This window comes from Octopus bimaculoides, chromosome 4 (genome assembly GCF_046866305.1).
Source record: "Octopus bimaculoides isolate indiv1 chromosome 4, ASM4686630v1, whole genome shotgun sequence".
NCBI classification, from domain to species: domain Eukaryota; kingdom Metazoa; phylum Mollusca; class Cephalopoda; order Octopoda; family Octopodidae; genus Octopus; species Octopus bimaculoides.
Window position 1 is genome coordinate 120,171,128 of NC_142931.1, and position 17,451 is coordinate 120,188,578.

Here is a 17,451-nt window from a genome sequence, read left to right on the forward strand (position 1 = left end):
CTAACTTGGTCGCCCAGATAGCGGAAGCTATCGACTACCTCTAGTTTTTCACCCTGGAATGAGATAGAAGTTGTTTCCTGTTTGTTTACAGTCTTTATTGCACCTGAACATCTGCCACAAACAAAAACTAACTTGCTAGTTAACCTGCCTTTGATGTTGCTGCACCTCTTATGTGTCCATAGCTTGCACCGGGTACATCTTATAGAGTTACTACCTACTCCTTTTCTACATACTGAGCAGGGCCATCTACCTGAAGGGGTTTGTGTTTTATCTACCTTCCTACTTATTAGGATTTTGGTTTTAGCTAGGTTGACTCTAAGGCCCTTCAATTCTAGACCTTGCTTCCACACCTGAAACTTCTCCTCTAGTTCTGATAGTGACTCCGCAATTAGGGCAAGGTCATCAGCATAGAGGAGCTCCCAGGGGCAACCTGTCTTGAACTCCTCTGTGATTGCCTGGAGGACTATGATAAATAAGAGGGGGCTGAGGACGGAACCTTGGTGGACCCCTACCTCTACCCGGAATTCATTGCTGTACTCATTTCCAACCCTCACCTTACTGGCAGCATCTCTGTACATGGCTCGCACAGCTCTCACTAACCATTCTTCTATCCCAAGTTTCCTCATTGACCACCAGATAAGGGATATATATATATATATATATATATATATATATATACATATATACGACAGGCTTCTTTCAGTTTCCGTCTACCAAATCCACTCACAAGGCTTTGGTTGGCCCAAGGCTATAGTAGAAGACACTTGCCCAAGGTGCCATGCAGTGGGACTGAACCCGGAACCATGTGGCTGGTAAGCAAGCTACTTACCACACAGCCACTCCTATACATATAGCGACATACATACACTTTTGGTCCCCTGTATGTAAGTACATATATATATAAATATATATATATATATATATATATATATATATATATAAATTCTGTACAACTCTTTTACTCTTTCCTTTAGCCCCCTTCACACTTTCTTCATTCTTTCCCCTTTTCTTTTTCTCGCTGCCACCCTCTCTCACATTTCTTGGCCTTCTCTTCATTCTCATAACTTTCCCTCCTCCTTTACTTCATTCTCTCCCTTTCCTTTTTCTCTCTCTTTCTCGTCTCTCTCTAATTCTTCAATCCCTCTATCCCCTACTTCTCTCCTCTCCTTCCACATAACCAGTGTTCCACCAAGCCTGACCTTTCCTTCTTTGTTCAACTACCATCCATGTAGCATCTCTTATATTCCTTCCCAAGACTTTTATCTTCTATGTTTATCTTCCATGTTCCTGCCGTAAGGCTTCACTTCCATATACGCCAACTTAATTTAATCCATCTCAAGTCGAAAGACACCTGTTGTTAATGTCTTGTTGTTTGTATTTGTAATTGTGTATCATTTCTCCTTTTTGTTTTTCATCCTTGTTTTCGGATACATTCGCTTGCTTTCTTCCATAGAATCTAGTGCTCTTAGCTTAGATTTTCTTGGGGTTGGCCAGATTAGAGCAGTTTCAAGAGTAACCAGCAGAAACTGCAACAATGATCTTGTACTTGACTGAAGATTGAAAGCTCCGAATGACCCGTCCTTGTTTTTTCCTGTACTTTTTTGTATTGTCTAACTGTCTGAATGTTTTGTTGTCACCTGTTATGTTCTTGTTCCATTTTTTGTTTTATTTTATATGTGTGCGTGTGTGTGTATGTGTGTGTGTGTGTGTGTGTGTGTGTGTATGTGTGTGTGATTGTGTGTGTATGTGTGTGTGTGTGCATGTGTGTGAAGAGATGATGTATAAAACATTGCTTTAAATCAATTTAATCTAAAACTACTTATATCAATTTATCATGTATCTTAAATATATAATTATCGAATTAATGATGTCTACCCCTAACGAAACAGCAGGTGAAAGTTTAAAGTAAATAAGTTATGCATCTTCTGTGAAATCTATGCTTTTCAATTATTTATATATATATATATATAGATATAGATATATATATATACATCTGGCAAAAATGAGTTTCCTGCAATGGACTAGCATCCCATCCAGGAGGGGAATATATATGCCATAGAAAGTGATAATCTAGGTAATGTGTTAAGTCTATCACCCAAAAATAAAAACAATCATTCTAACAAATTTCCACAGCTTCCATCGATTAAATTTCCACAGTTTCCGTCTAACAAAGTTCATTCTTAAAACTTTGGCTGACTCAGGTCTATTGTAATACTGCGCAGTGGAATGGTTTCCAAAGTCGCATGGTTACAAAGTGATTTCCTTAACCACTCAGCTATACGGTTAGAATTTCAAATTGATGCTTAATGTCTAAAACCAGAATTTATGTAATTTACTCTGGTAGTGGGTTACAATACTATCTTATGTTTAGTAAAAGACAATTTTGAGATGATTAATAGCAAGCTTACAATGAAAAACTTACTAACTGCTACTTGATCTCATTACCTGAGGGAGATCAAAGATAAAACAATGATAATTAAGTTAAATGGATGTGTGTGTGTGTGTGTGTGTGTGTGTGTGTGTGTGTGTGTGTGTGTGTGTGTGTGTGTGAGTGTGAGTGTGTGTGTGCATGTGTGTGTATATATATATTTAAAAATATATATTATATATATATTATATGTATAATATATATATATATAAGTATGCATGTACATAAGCATGCATATTTGGATGTTTATATATCTAAATATCTATATCAGTCTTTCTTTCACTCACTCTCTTTCTCTCTCCTTCTCTCTCACTCTCAGTACAAATATAGAGAGAAGGAAAGAGAGAGGGAGACAGAGCAAGAGATAGCATGTGTGTGTGTGTGTGTGTGTGTGCACGCGCGCATATTTATACATATATATCTGCTGTTAATATATACAGACATACAAATATACATATATACAGACAGACAGATAGATATAGATATAGGCAGAGACAGATATAATATATATACACACATATATATGAATATATAAATGGGTGTTTGAGTGTATTCATATATATGCATTTAATCATTAACATGTGTATATAAATTAGGCACAGGAGTGGCTGTGTGGTAAGAAACTTGCTTCTAAACCACATGATTCCGGGTTCAGTCCTTGGGCAAGTGTCTTCTACTATAGCCTCCGGCCAACCAAAGCCTTGTGAGTGGATTTGGTAGACAGAAACTGAAAGAAGCCTGTCATATATATATATATATATATATATATATGTATATATTTGTGTGTCCGTGTTTGTCCCCCTGCTATTGCTTGACAACTGATGCTAGCGTGTTTACGTCCCCATAACCTAGCAGTTCGGCAAAAGAGATCGATAGAATAAGTACTAGGCTTACAAAAGAATAAGTCCTGGGCTCAATTTGTTCGACTAAAAGCAGTGCTCCAGCATGGCCACAGTCAAATGACTGAAACAAACAAAAGAATAAAAGAACGCAAATGTGTGCACATGTTGTAAAACATGTCTATGTGTTCAGCCTAAGTATATAGATACATGTCTGGTTACAGAGTAGGCTGCTGACAGGTAGATTCCAACTAAAGGAAATGAATCCTTAAGTAGAAGTTATATCAATATTATCTTGGCATCAACACAAAGTACTTGATTAAATCCAAGTCTAAATTGTATTTGTAATTGCCATTCATTAATGCAGATCAGTAATTCTTCAGACAAATGAAACAAAATTGTTTACAGGAAATATGTGAGATAGGCATAAAAGCTGAAATATAATTTCTCTCTCTCTCTCTCTGAAACAATCAAATTTGTTGGTGAGAAAAAAATAATAATGAATTTACTCCCATTTACATAATTATACGTTCATGATTCGGATTATTAGCTTCATCTTTGGAGATGAATTTTTTTTAATTGTGTCATCATCATCATCATCATTGTCGTCATTGTTATCTGAACATCTAATTTCCTACATTTGCATGGCTCAGATAGAATTTTTTTGGAAGCAGATTTTCTACAGCCAGATGCCCTTACTTTCATCAACGTTTACCTGTTTTCAAGCAAGGTAATATTTCTCTATGGTCATACATAGCTCTTGAAGATTTGAGTACACAACATAAATGCTTTTCAGATGTGTTTTGTACTTTTTTTTGCTTTGAACGGAGCTTCTGATTTCTTTTAATTACTAAAAATTAAATTACTGGAAATTTGTTGTCTTCGAGGTCATTGCTCAAGGTGTTGTCATGCATTGGGACTGAACCCAAAATCACATGATTTGGGAAGTTACACTTCTTACCTACACAGCCATACCGGCAGCTGTATAGTAAAATAATACTCATAATCATATTGACAACACATATCAGACATTTTAGACATTAGTTGTATGTATAATAGTTTATTTCCTTTCATTATTTGTTGTCTTTTTCTTTTGTTACTATTCTGAATGAAGTCTCTTATAAGTACTATAAACAGGGTAGCGCCTACTTTGATAAATAATTAGCTGAATAATTAATTATCTTATAATAACTGTATGCAACTAAACATGACCTTCAGAATATACAGCAGGGATAGCATCATCATCATCATCATCGACAATAGGAGTTGCCGTCACTAACACTAACACATACTAATTAAGCTGTTGGTCATGTATATCTAGTTACACTGGATCATTATAAGTAAAAATGTCCAAGCTTATATAGTATTGATCTTATTATCATCTCATATATCTTGTGTTGAAATCTACTACTGTAGATGTCCTGTAGTGAATTTGAATGATATTGTTAATTTTGTGTTGCTCAGATCATCCAGTGCAGCATTTCTTCTTGCTGGTGGAGGCTAGCAATATTTTGATAAGCTGTAAGGCATCGAGCTGGCAGAATCATTAGCATGCCGGACAAAATACTTAGCAGCATTTCATCCATCTTTATGTTTTGGGTTCAAATGCTGCCAGGGTCAACTTTGTCTTTTGTCTTTTTCAGGATCAATAAAGTAAGTACCAGCCGAGTGCCGGGGTTGATTTAATTGGCTAAATTAAGTACCAGTCAAATACTGGCATCAATGTGATTGACTTACCCACTTCACACAAATTTCAGGCCTTGTGCCTATAGTAGAAAGGATTATTATTATTATTTCTCAGAATGTATGAGGAGAAATATGTTTGCGGGTTATTAACATCACGCCCTGGAGGAATGAATAAGATGACAGGAGAATATCATCAAATTTATACAAAACTATTTGATTGAATATTCTTCTTTCTCTTTTTTTCTTTCCTTTTTTTTCTGTCATCTTCCTTTTTCTATTTTTTTCTTTCTTTCTGCCTGTTATAAAACTTAAAAACTGATGATGTCATTCCATCAACGTATGGATGCTGGTTACTCTCGTTCATACTTTACGTTTAAATTTCTGAAATTTTAAATTTTTAATCACCTCTTATTTTGAACTTGACAAAGACAGACGTACTGTTGAAATATTGTTCAAATAAAATATCTATACAATCGAATCGTGCTCTTTGTCTTGACTTATTATTATTATTATTATTATTTTTATTATACGAAAACTCACAGCTTATTTTGTTGGGTATGATAGAAAGTGTCAGCTGTTCACAGCCAACAGACTAAGGTGACACTTGTTTAATGGTCATGCTTCAAGAACCCTATGAAGAATTCTTGCAGTTCTAAACAATGCTGATTTTTGTAGGTGTTCTCCCTTCACACTTACACCAATCTTTTTTAGCCATATTGGTAGGAGAGTGCTGATACTTTCAAGTGCTAGTTGAGCATTGATCATTATTATTATTGTTGTTGTTGTTATTTACTTTCAGTTTGCATGTTTGTTTCAATCACTTGTTCCCTAGAGCAAGTGAAGGTTAAGAGATATTACCCAGTGCCCTAAGGCAGGTGAAAGTTAAGAAATGTTACAGTATAACTGAAAGCCTGGGGAGAGCAGTAGCAAAATACCTCCATATAATACAATACAAACATTTAAATTGATAGGGTTTTTCTAAGGATGTGGGCAGTACTTGTCAGCATGATCTTTTGAATTTCTGTGAGACATGGTTCTCCTGGGATGTTGTCTAGATGTTTCTGACATCCCTTTTTTTAATTATATCAAGGACACCTACAATAACAGGAACAGTTTTTGCTTTAAGATGCTACATCCTTTGTATTTCAATTTCCAGGTCCTTATATTTATTAAGTTTGTCAAATTCCTTTACTGATATATTTTTATCAGTGGGGACACTTACATCTATTAGTCTACAAGTATCTTCTTCCCTGTCTTTAATAATTATGTCTGATCAATTAGCCTGGTATGTTCTGTCAGTATTGACTGGAAAATCCCAGATGGTGACATTTTTACCTTCAATGACTGGCTCAGGATGACATTCATATTAGCTAGTAGGAGTGCTGATTTGTAGTGTTCACATATTTTCCAATGTAAATAATGTCCTACCCTACCATGGCAATTTTTGTATTCATTTGATGTCAGCACAGGACATCCTGAAATGAGATGATCTATTGTTTTGTCAAATGTGTAACAGAATCTGCTGTTAGAGCCAATACCGTTCTTGCTTACCAGAAATTATCAGGCTTATCATTATAACTATTATTATTATTATTATAACTATTATTTTTATTATTATTATTATTATTATTATTATTATTATTATTATTATTAAGGCACTGAGCTGGCAGAAACGTTAGCACAATGAGTGAAATGCTTAGCGGTATTTCGTCTGTCTTTACGTTCTGAGTTCAAATTCCGCCAAGGTCAACTTTGCCTTTCATCCTTTCGGGGTCGATAAATTAAGTACCAGTTACGCACTGGGGTCCATGTAATCAACTTAATCCCTTTGTCTGTCCTTGTTTGTCCCATCTATGTTTAGCCCCTTGTGGGCAATAAAGAAATAAGAATTATTAGCACACCAAACAAAATGGTTAGCAGCATTTCATCTGGTTTTATGTTCTGAGTTCAAATTCTGGTAAGGACGACTTTGCCTTTCATCCTTTCAAGGTCAATAAAAGAAGTACCAATTGAGTACTGGGGGTCGATGTAATTGACTTACTCCCTCCCCAAAATTGCTGGCCCAGCACCAAAATTTGAAATTATTATCATTATCATTATTATTATTATTATCATTATTATTATCATTATTATTAAGGCAGTGAGTTTGTTGAACCATTAGTAGACCAGACATTTTGCCCATCTTTGTGTTCTGAGTTAACATTCTGGCAAGGTTGACTTTGCCTTTCATCCTTTTGGGGTCGATGAAATAAGTACCAGCTGCATACTGAGGTCAATGTAATCAACTAACCACCTTCCCCCCCAAATTTCAGGACTTGTTCCTATAATAGAAAAGATTGTTATTATCATTGTTTTAATGTGCTTGTATTGTTTTTTTCTTTCACAGCTAGGGTTTCCAATATTTAAATTTATTTCATTCATGACTCCTGCTGTGTTATGAATCTCACATGTATATATACATATATACACAATTGCAGCATGGAAGGTGTTTATATGTCATTTAAGAAACACACAAAAACCGTTAGATTCACTTCAACATTTAAATTTAATTTCCCGGAATATTTTCGTCGCTTTGAGACCATGACCTGTAGACTGACAAAATTCCGTCCTGAATTTTGTCAATGAACAGGTCGCAGTCTCAAAGTGATGAAAATATTTTGGCAAATTAAACTTAAATGTTGAAGTGAATCTAACGGTGTTTGTGTGTTTCTTAAATGGCTTATAAATACCTTCCATGCTGCAATTGTTTTCATTTCAGCACACGATCTCAGATCAGGTCACTTGCTATGCAAGTACATCTCCATAATATATATATATATATATATATATATATATATATATGTATGTATGTATGTATTTTTTCAATGTGTACAAATAACAAGGAAAAATAAATAAATAGTTACCAGGGTAGCAAAAATTCCCATAAGTGCCAAGGATATTACAGCCTACTTATAAAGGTATAAACTCCAGGGTTAAGTGAAATGATTTTGTATAACATGGATAAATTAATATGTGTGTGTGTGTGTGTGTGTGTGTGTGTGTATATGTATGCATGTATGTATGTATGAAGAGGGAGAGAGGTGGGAAAATGAGAGAAAGAGAGAGAGAGAAGGGTAGTGGTGGTGGAGAAAGAACGTTTAGAATGTAACAATATCATAAAATATTGTCTTTGTTACCTGTACAATTTGTCTCTTTACTTAATACCGGCAGACCAGTTATCTGTGTTAACTTGAAGTATAGTTTTTCAGCTGTCGGTAAGTACGTCAGACATATGTATGCCTCGCCGAGGGAATCCTGTCAAAAGAAAAGAGCTTTTGTACAAAACAATTCATAGGACAAAGTATAAATTGTATTTAATGAAGAGAAGAAAAAAAAGAATGAGAGAAGCACACTGTGAGGGAGAGAGAGAGAGAGAGTCTTTGCAAATGAATGAGATTGACAGAAGGAAGAAATAGGAAGCAGATGAAATGTCAGTGTAAAACAAAGAGTGATACATGAATAGATTACATAATAAGGTACGAAATAAAGTTGTCACAGCTTGGGAAGCTGTGAATGGCGACATTATTATTCATCTCTTATATTTGGCTTCTCATGGCTCTGTCCCCGTGAGAACTACCCTTCTTGCTTCACGTACAGAACAATAGTATTTTTGCTCAGTCTCAAGTAGATCCTGATCGAGCAATGCTGTGATGAAAGTCTTCTAGCCATTACCATCTTATCTACCTTTCAGACAGTGTATGCACGACTACATCGTGCCTTACCTTTGTTTTATTATTATGTTTGTTTGTTTGTTTTTTCTTTTTAGTAAGAATGTGTGATTCAGGGGTTTAGCTGTAATATCTAGAGATCGAATAAGACCACGCAGTTGATCTTTCGTTAACGCATGCAAAACAACAAATGTTTTGTTGATATTGTTTCAGCCCAGGTCGCCTTGACCTAGTAGTCTTTGTGACCAAAGGCGTTCTCGCCATAAACCACAAGGTGTGTTTTGTTTACTTTTCTTTCTAGGGGTGTACTTTCAGTCGGGTTTGCCAGATGACCATGTAGAAACTCCACTTTTGGCGCATGGACAACAGTTGTACTGTGTGGAAAATGAGTGTAGAAGTTTGTTTCACAAGCATTAGATCTCAGCGTTACTTTGGGTAAGTGTCTTGTTGAAGCCTCCGGCCAACCTAAGCCGGCATACCAACACTAGTGATCCCCTTCCCCCACCCTCATAACTTTCAGAAAAATGCATACCACTTTTGTTAATTGTCTACTGACATAACCTCAAGTTGACCCGAACCCTGCAAGTAAAATTAAGTAGATGGAAAATGGAAACTGTACAGTATGCCTTTAAATGGACTCTACCCATTTTTGATGGTAGACTGCATTCATCGGCCCTTGAATGTTTCTAGCAGAGTCCACTACATTGTGAACATCCAGACTAGTTTGCCAATCTAAGAACAATTCACCAATCATGTTTCTGCTTATTTTTTGTCTCAGAGGCCCTGTACAAAAGGTTGTAGACACTGCCCTTCTTTTATATGTTTTAAACATTTAACCCAGTGATTCTCAACTAGGGTCCATATGACCCTTACGGAGGGTCCATATAAGATTTTGTTGTTAAAATTTACATGCAATAAATTACTTGTACTTCTACAATACACAATTAATTCTTTTTTTATACAATTCCTAATAATATTTAATTAAAAAATACAGTAGGATTATATATATATATATATATATATATATATATATATATATATGTACACACACACACACACACACACACACACACACACACACACACACATATAATAAAATATACTTATATATATATATATACCAGGGGCGTATGTTCAGGATGTGCTAGGTGTGTGCTGCACACCCATCAAAAATGGCAAATTACTCATTGATTTAATCAGAAATCTTAATGAAAATCTTTTGTTAAACCCTTGCTTGAAATTCGGTGACATTGAGTGTGGCAGCACACCCAATACAGCAACCATCATATGCCACTAACATATGTATATGTATATATATATATATATTACATCATATGTAAACAAATATGTAAGTTTGTTTTTGAAGCTTTGAAACGTATTGTAAAACAAGTAGAAAGATATGTTTTCCAATGTGTAAATACTGATGGGACAGCATATATAGGATAAAATCCTTTTAGAGCAGAAAAAATTGTCAGTGACCAGCCAGCTGGTTGCTGACACATTTTTCTGCTGTTAAAGGATTTTATCCTACATATCCTGTTCTATCAGCATTTACATGCTGAAAAATATATCTTTCTACTTGTTCTACAATATATATATATATATATATATATATATATATATATATATTTACCTGTGCCTATATATTCTCTCTCTCTCTCTCTCTCTCTCTATATATATATATATATATATATATATATATATATATATGAAAAATAAGGTAGTACTGAAAAGTTCCTGGCTTTAAAGATATTACAAAAGACCTGATTGGAGGCCCAACCTTCCTAGTTCTTTTCTAGGGCTTAGAAAAACTGAAGGACCACTGCAATAAGTGTGTGAATCTGAGAGGGGAATATATTGAATAAGATCATAATTAACTGATCCTCTTGTATATTCTTTTACTCATAGCCAGGAACTTTTCAGCACCTCCGCATATATAGTGTGACAGACAGACAGATTAGATAGGTAGATAGATAGATAGATAGATAGATAGATAGATAGATAGATAGATAGATAGATAGAGAGAGAGAGAGATAGACAGACAGATAGACGGACAGACGGATGGACGAACGGATGGACGGACAGACGGACAGACAGACAGACAGACAGATAGATAGATAGATAGATAGGTTTCTTTATTAGCCACACAGGGCTCAATACAGAGGGGACAAAATACAAATGTAGAGTTTTTCTTTTCGAGGGGGTCGAAAACAAAGCAGAAAAAAAGCAAAAGTGGAGACAACGATGAAAAAAAACATCGCAAAACGTTTGGGGTATTTACAAAAAATACAAAATAATACAAAAAATTCCCAATAAATGGGGAGGTTATCCGTGGAAAGAAAAACCTACGAAAAGACCACGGTAACCTCGGTCTTTAGCGTCACAGTTTGTTAAATAAAATTTCTTTTATTTAAGCAAGAAACGTAAGTAACTCTCTGTTTACAAAATTTTAAAACGTTTTATAGAATCATGGTCAAGGTGGCTTCGTCATTTATACGTGCCATTCTTGCTACATGTATCCATCTTTTTTCGAAACATTTGCTAGACAACACTTGCCTCTCTACTCTCACCTTCCTTTTCAAGTGATACTTGAAAAAGTTGATGAGAGATTGACCAGAGAGGAAAGTATTTGTCTCTAATCCTTTCAGACGCGTCCACCAGATGCATTCTTTGGCCATAGCCACAAGTACGATAAATACAGCTCTTCCTTCCCGTTTAAAGGAAGGAGGCGTGACGATATTGACGATAGACTCGGTTGATAAACCGACTCGTCCCACACGCGACAGCAGTCGTTCGACATAAGCCCACAGCTCCGAAATGGTTGGACACTGCACGAGTGCGTGCAGAACGGTTTCATCGCTCTGACCGCATCTCGGGCAGGTCGGCCCCACATTTCGCGAGCTGTGTCTATAGAGCTTATCCCGAACGGGTAGCGCCTCTCGGTAACACTGCCAGGCCAGGGATCTCTGGAAGTTGTCCATAGGTCCCGGCCCGAAAGTCGTCCTGAACAGGCGGGTCAGGTATTCCTCGTCGACGCCCAGGTTCGCCCCGAGATCGTCGTCGTACCTGCCCTCCACTAATCCCCTATAGAATAACTTCGTTGTGATGCAGCCGCTCAAGGTCGACCCGGGACGGCAAAGTTGTTGCAGAGCAACGCGACACTCACGGTGCCATTCGCCATTCCTCGGCCTCTTTTTGATCCACGACTGCAGCTCGGTCATGGAGACGAGCTGCGGGAAAGCGACCACACACACGGCCACCACACCTGCTCACCGTCGTCTACGTAGAGCCGGAGATGTCTCAGTCTCAGCGCATGTCTGCGCATCATCAACCACGGCATGCCCAGCCCTCCTTTCAGCGGGTGTTGGCAACAAACGGATCGCCTCACCATCGGAACGCTTCCTTTCCACAAAAAGCGGAAGAGGATGCGCTCCATTTCGGTGATGGCGCGATCGGGACAAGGCACGACGGTCAGGCGGTATTCGATGACGGACGCGATGTACGCGTTCGCCACCTCCGCCCGACCTTTTAGGGACAGCTTCCTCTCGGACCATTGCCGGCAGAGAGTGGCCACCCTACTCGTTATCTCGTCCCAGTTCTTCTCCAGATAGATAGATAGATAGATAGATAGATAGATAGATAGATAGATAGATAGATATGTATGTATATGTAGGTATATATATATATATATATATATATATATATATATATATATATATATAATGCATATTGCATACATGTAGCCCCAGAAGTAAGGCAGTGCTTAAATCATAATATGCTATTAAATGCTGCCTTGCTTCTGGGACACCTGGCATAAAAGTAATGTGGTAGATTACATGAGATTTATTTATTTATTTATTTATGAAATATAATATGTTTCTTTAAAAATCAACTCCTGCAGCTAGTTCTATTAAATATGAACAATTGCTGGCAAATGGTGGAACAAGGAGTGCTATTGGTAATTTTGTGTAGCATACAAAGGAAAAAAAAAAAAAAGGAAAAAAGCACTAATAAAGATCCTATATATAGTTATGAATGTAACAAAATTGGAATGTGAAGATTCCCAGGAAATTACCTTGAGGTAGCAGTAGATGGATGGAGGGCGAAGTTATTGTGTGGTTAAGCGTAGGCGGAGGTGGTAGTGGTTGGAGGAGGGGGGGAGGACAACATTTTTGGCTCAGTTCTTAATGGGTGAGATAACATACAGAGAAAATGTTTCCTGAATGAAAGTGAAACAGAATTGGAAAGGATTATGATGTGGTTCTTATGCAAGCAAGATAGCCATCCGAATAACAAAATTTCAGTTACAATAAGGCACTATTAAGTCCTTGTAATGGAAATATACTTTGCATATAAAACTGAAGGTTGTGTGCTCAAATCACATCTGGGGGGCATGAATGTAGCAAGACTGGTTGGCTGGGGTGATGAATGGTCAGTGAAGTTGAATTTGACTGCATGCTGTTCCCAGCACTGGATTAACCATTGAGCAAAATAAACACATGCTTAGGGAATCAAAGGAAATCGGGTACCACAGAAATGGTAAATGGTTTACAGCACAAGAGAAATCACTTTAAACTTGCTAAAATACTAATCAGGATGCCTTATCTCTACTTAGTATTGAAGCAGACATGTTACATAGGATTAATTTCAAGGGTTTGATCAAAGACTTGTCATTTATGTGTGTGTGTGTGTGTGTGTGTGTGTGTGTGTGTGTGTGTGCCGCCCAGATAAATGGATGCAAGACCATTGGTCACTCTGTGACCAAGCATTAACTTTATTACTTTAATATTTTACTGCTTTATGCTTTAAAGTGTGCTTCTTTTTTGGATATATGATTCATTGATGATAATATAATATGTATATATATATATATATACACACACACACACATACATACATGTGTCTGTGTCTGTGTGTGTGCATCTGTGCACGTGTGTGTGTCTAGGAGTGTATGTTTGACCCTAGCATCACTGTCACTGCTTGATTACTGAAGTTGGTTTGTTTATATCCCTGTAACTCAGTGGTTCAGCAAAAGAATCTAGTAGAATAAGCACTAATCTTCAAAAAAAAGAAATAAGAAGTGGGATTGATTTGTTGGACTAAACCCTTCAAGGCTGTGTCGCAGCATGGCCACAGCCCAATGACTGTAACAAGTAAAACATGCAAAAGACAAAAGACAAAAGGTGATTTGTCAAAAAAATTTTAATTCCTACCTCAATTGGTTCAGTGAATTCACAATCAAAACTTTTTTCTTCACCATCAAAAATCTTCGTTTCACAGAATTTGGACTTGATCTCCCCTTTCACAGTATGACAAGAATAATGATCAAAATCACACATCTGCAATCTCATAATGTAATTTTTCAAATGCTTTTCTTCAACAAATATGGCAAATTTCTCGTTAAAAACTGGATTTTCAGTTTTACGTTTAATTCTTGTCTGAACTTCAAGGTCAAGTTTATCAAATGAAAATGATTGAAGGTTTTTGTGCCGGTTGAAATTAAAAATGGATCGTTGGCTCCGATAGAGGCGGATGCGTACATAGTTGTCAACTGGTAAAGAATTTGGGTCTGTTAAAATCAAATCATTTGCTTTAATGATTTTGATGGTTAGTTTTTTTAGGTCTGGTTCGTATTTCAGCTTATATGATAAACGGCCCACTTTTGTTGCTTTAGTTGAGCCGTTGACTGTAGTAGAAGATGGATCACTCTCATTTTCATCCATCTGTAAGAATTCCATGGAGAAAAATCAATTACTTTAATATACAGAAAATAGCAACAAATAGTATTAGTGAGATTTAAGATGAAAACTGAGTATGAGAAGCATCAGACATTGTGTGCAAGAGAGAAGACTGCATTGGTTTGGTCATGTGATGTGCATGGATGAGGACATCTGCATAAAGAAGTACTGAGCTCTATTTGTGGAGGGAGTTGACCCAGGAAGACATGGGATGAAGTGATAAGAAAAGATCTTTAGCTGCCGAGTCTCATGACAAGTGACTGGGAGATGTGGAAATTTGCTGTACTTGATAAGACATGTCAAGCTAAGTAAAATTGCCATCTTTCATACATACAGGCTTGTCCTTTCAGGTGCCAGTGCCACATAAAAATCACCCATGCTGGTGTCACATGAACGCACCCATGCCAGTGGGGTGTAAACTCTGTTAAGTGGTTGGCATTAGGAAGGGCATTCAGCTGTAGAATCCATGCTACAACAGACAATTCGAATCTGGACAGCTCCCTGCTAGCCAACCCCATATCAAACTGTCCAGCCCATACCAGCATGGAAAGTGGACATGATATGATGATGATCATGATGAAAGATAAATCAGAACAATATGACTTTTCTTGAGCCACACATCCCTTCACCATATATGATAAAAAACTATATACAGTACAGTACTATTTCTACTTTGTGGATTTTCACTTATTGCAAGAGATTTGAGAACATAACACCCACAATAGTCAAGGGATTACTGTATATATATATATATATATATATATACACATTCACTATGAGTTTCTAATACACACTTATTCAGAAATTATAAAAAATTTTATTGAACATATGTATATAAAACAAAAAAAAAATGTTTACCTTGCTCATGGAAAGTTCCATATGATCACCAAAATTGCAGTCAGAATAATCAGAACTGTCTACCTCTTTCTGAATATCCATAATGTATGGTCGCAATACTTTCTTTTTGTTGCTTGCTTTTGTGTTGAGAGTTCCATAGTTGGCTTGGAGACTATCAGCTTTATATTTTGTTTTGTTTTAAAAAATAAAAAAAGGACATTAAACACACTTTAAAACCTGTTGCATATTTTTCAGGCTTTTTTTCTTGTTCTGTATTGCAAGCATGGAACTTTTTTGCCCACAACTTTTTTGATACCAAAATGCTTTAGACCAGGGGTTTTCAAACTTTTTGACTTGTAGACCCCTTTATATTTCAGGCTTTACCTTAGGGACCCCCCTTATAAACACTTATGAAATTTATGCATAAATATTTGCTTAAAATAACATATATTTTTACATTTATTTATTTAACAGTATTTAACAAATAGGTTTATTGTCAATTAAAAGATTTCGATTAAAAAACATATATAAAATCAAATTGCCCATAAAAAGTATTTGCTGTCCATGGACCCCCTGTCTTGTCCTTATGGACCCCCTGTGGTCTGCGGACCACAGTTTGAAAACCCCTGCTTTAGACTATCCCCAGTTCTATGATACAAACTTCCTATTTCAACCCTTGAGCATTTAGACCAATTATATCCAGCCCAAATATTCTTCCTATTTTGTGCTGAAATCAACCAGATCCAGCTTGTCATACCAACCCTACAATGTCATTCTAAAATTAAACAAACATCATCAAAATCTTGAAGCTATGTGATAATGCTTCATTAATTGAAAACCATGTGATAAATAAACATTACATTTGATAGAGTAATCTGAATACCAAAGGGTTCTAAATTAATTAAGTGATCTAAATTAAAACCCACAAATAAAATTTCAGGTTAATTTATGTTCTGTTGTTGGCACTCCATCGCTTACGACATCGATGGTTCCAGTTGATCCGATCAACGGAACAGCCTGCTCGTGAAATTAACGTGCAAGTGGCTGAGCACTCCACAGACACGTGTACCCTTAACGTAGTTCTCGGGGATATTCAGTGTGACACAGTGTGACAAGGCTGACCCTTTGAATTACAGGCACAACAGAAACAGGAAGTAAGAGTGAGAGAATGTTGTGGTGGAAGAGTGCAGCAGGGTTCGCCACCATCCCCTGATGGAGCCTCATGGAGCTTTAGGTGTTTTCACTCAATAAACACTCACAACGCCCGGTCTGGCAATCGAAACCACGATCCTATGACCATGAGTCTGCTGCCCTAACCACTGGACCATTGTGCCTCCACAATTTATGTTCTAAATACCAGCTTAATAAGGACAAAGTTATTTTACTAAATTCTTCATTACTTTCAAAATTAATAGGAACAAAACAGTGTATATAAACAGAAATATGGTAACGAATGGGTTAAAGGAAGAATTGCAGTGTTCATTATCCATTTCCAGGACTAGAGCTAGGGAAGAAAGGAAGAATTTATCCTCATACCCTGCAACAGAGAATTCTGTGCTAAACACAGCCAAACTGCAGGTGGTGGTATAAAGACAAGTGACAGATATGGTAGACTGTTGCCGATGTGGATACAATGTAATACTGAAATTGTGTAAGGTGTCTTTTCTGCTGTTAGCCACACGGCTTAGAAAATAAATATTTTGTTGTAACTCAGCTGGTTCTTTTACTAACTGAAAGAGAGGTGTGTATCATCCGAGGCCATACAATACATTCACTTAAACTGATTTCAAACTTTAGCACAAGGCCAGCAATTCCAAAGGATTGGGTAAGTCAATTACATTGACCCCAGTGCTCAACTGGTACTTATTTTACCGACCCCAAAATAATGGAAGACAAAGTCAAACACAGCAAAATATGAACTCAGAACATAAAGAGGGACGAAATGCCACAAAGCATTTTTCCTGGTATTCTAACGATTCTGTCACCTTGCTACTTTACATTTACTTATATTGGTTTCAAATTTTGGCACAAGGGAAGGGGATAAGTCGATTACATTGACCCCAGTGCTCAACTGGTACTTATTTTATCAGCCCTGAAATGATGAAAGGAAAGTTGACCTTGATGGAATTTAAACTCCAGCTAAGAATTTTGCTCTGCTTGCTAATGATTCTGGCAGCTTGTCACCCTCATATTTACTTATATTAAAGCTTGAATTC

The 17,451-nt window shown here is 36.7% G+C and overlaps 1 protein-coding gene across 3 annotated transcripts in view; it reads right to left on the reverse strand.

The window, feature by feature from the left end:
- The window catches only part of LOC106874852 (synaptotagmin-C), a 97,846-nt gene that overhangs the window by 12,917 nt on the left and 67,478 nt on the right, over positions 1 to 17,451 (reverse strand). For 2 of the 3 annotated variants that reach the window (XM_089351246.1, XM_089351245.1), the window contains exons 3-5: positions 15,257 to 15,414; positions 13,874 to 14,383; positions 8,130 to 8,247 (exon numbers count right to left, since the gene is read on the reverse strand). In XM_089351246.1, the coding sequence (XP_089207372.1) occupies positions 8,130 to 8,247; positions 13,874 to 14,383; positions 15,257 to 15,414 (786 nt within the window). Of the gene's footprint in view, positions 1 to 4,261; positions 7,275 to 8,129; positions 8,248 to 13,873; positions 14,384 to 15,256; positions 15,415 to 17,451 lie in introns of those variants that run through there. The other variant, XM_089351247.1, reaches the window with a different exon arrangement.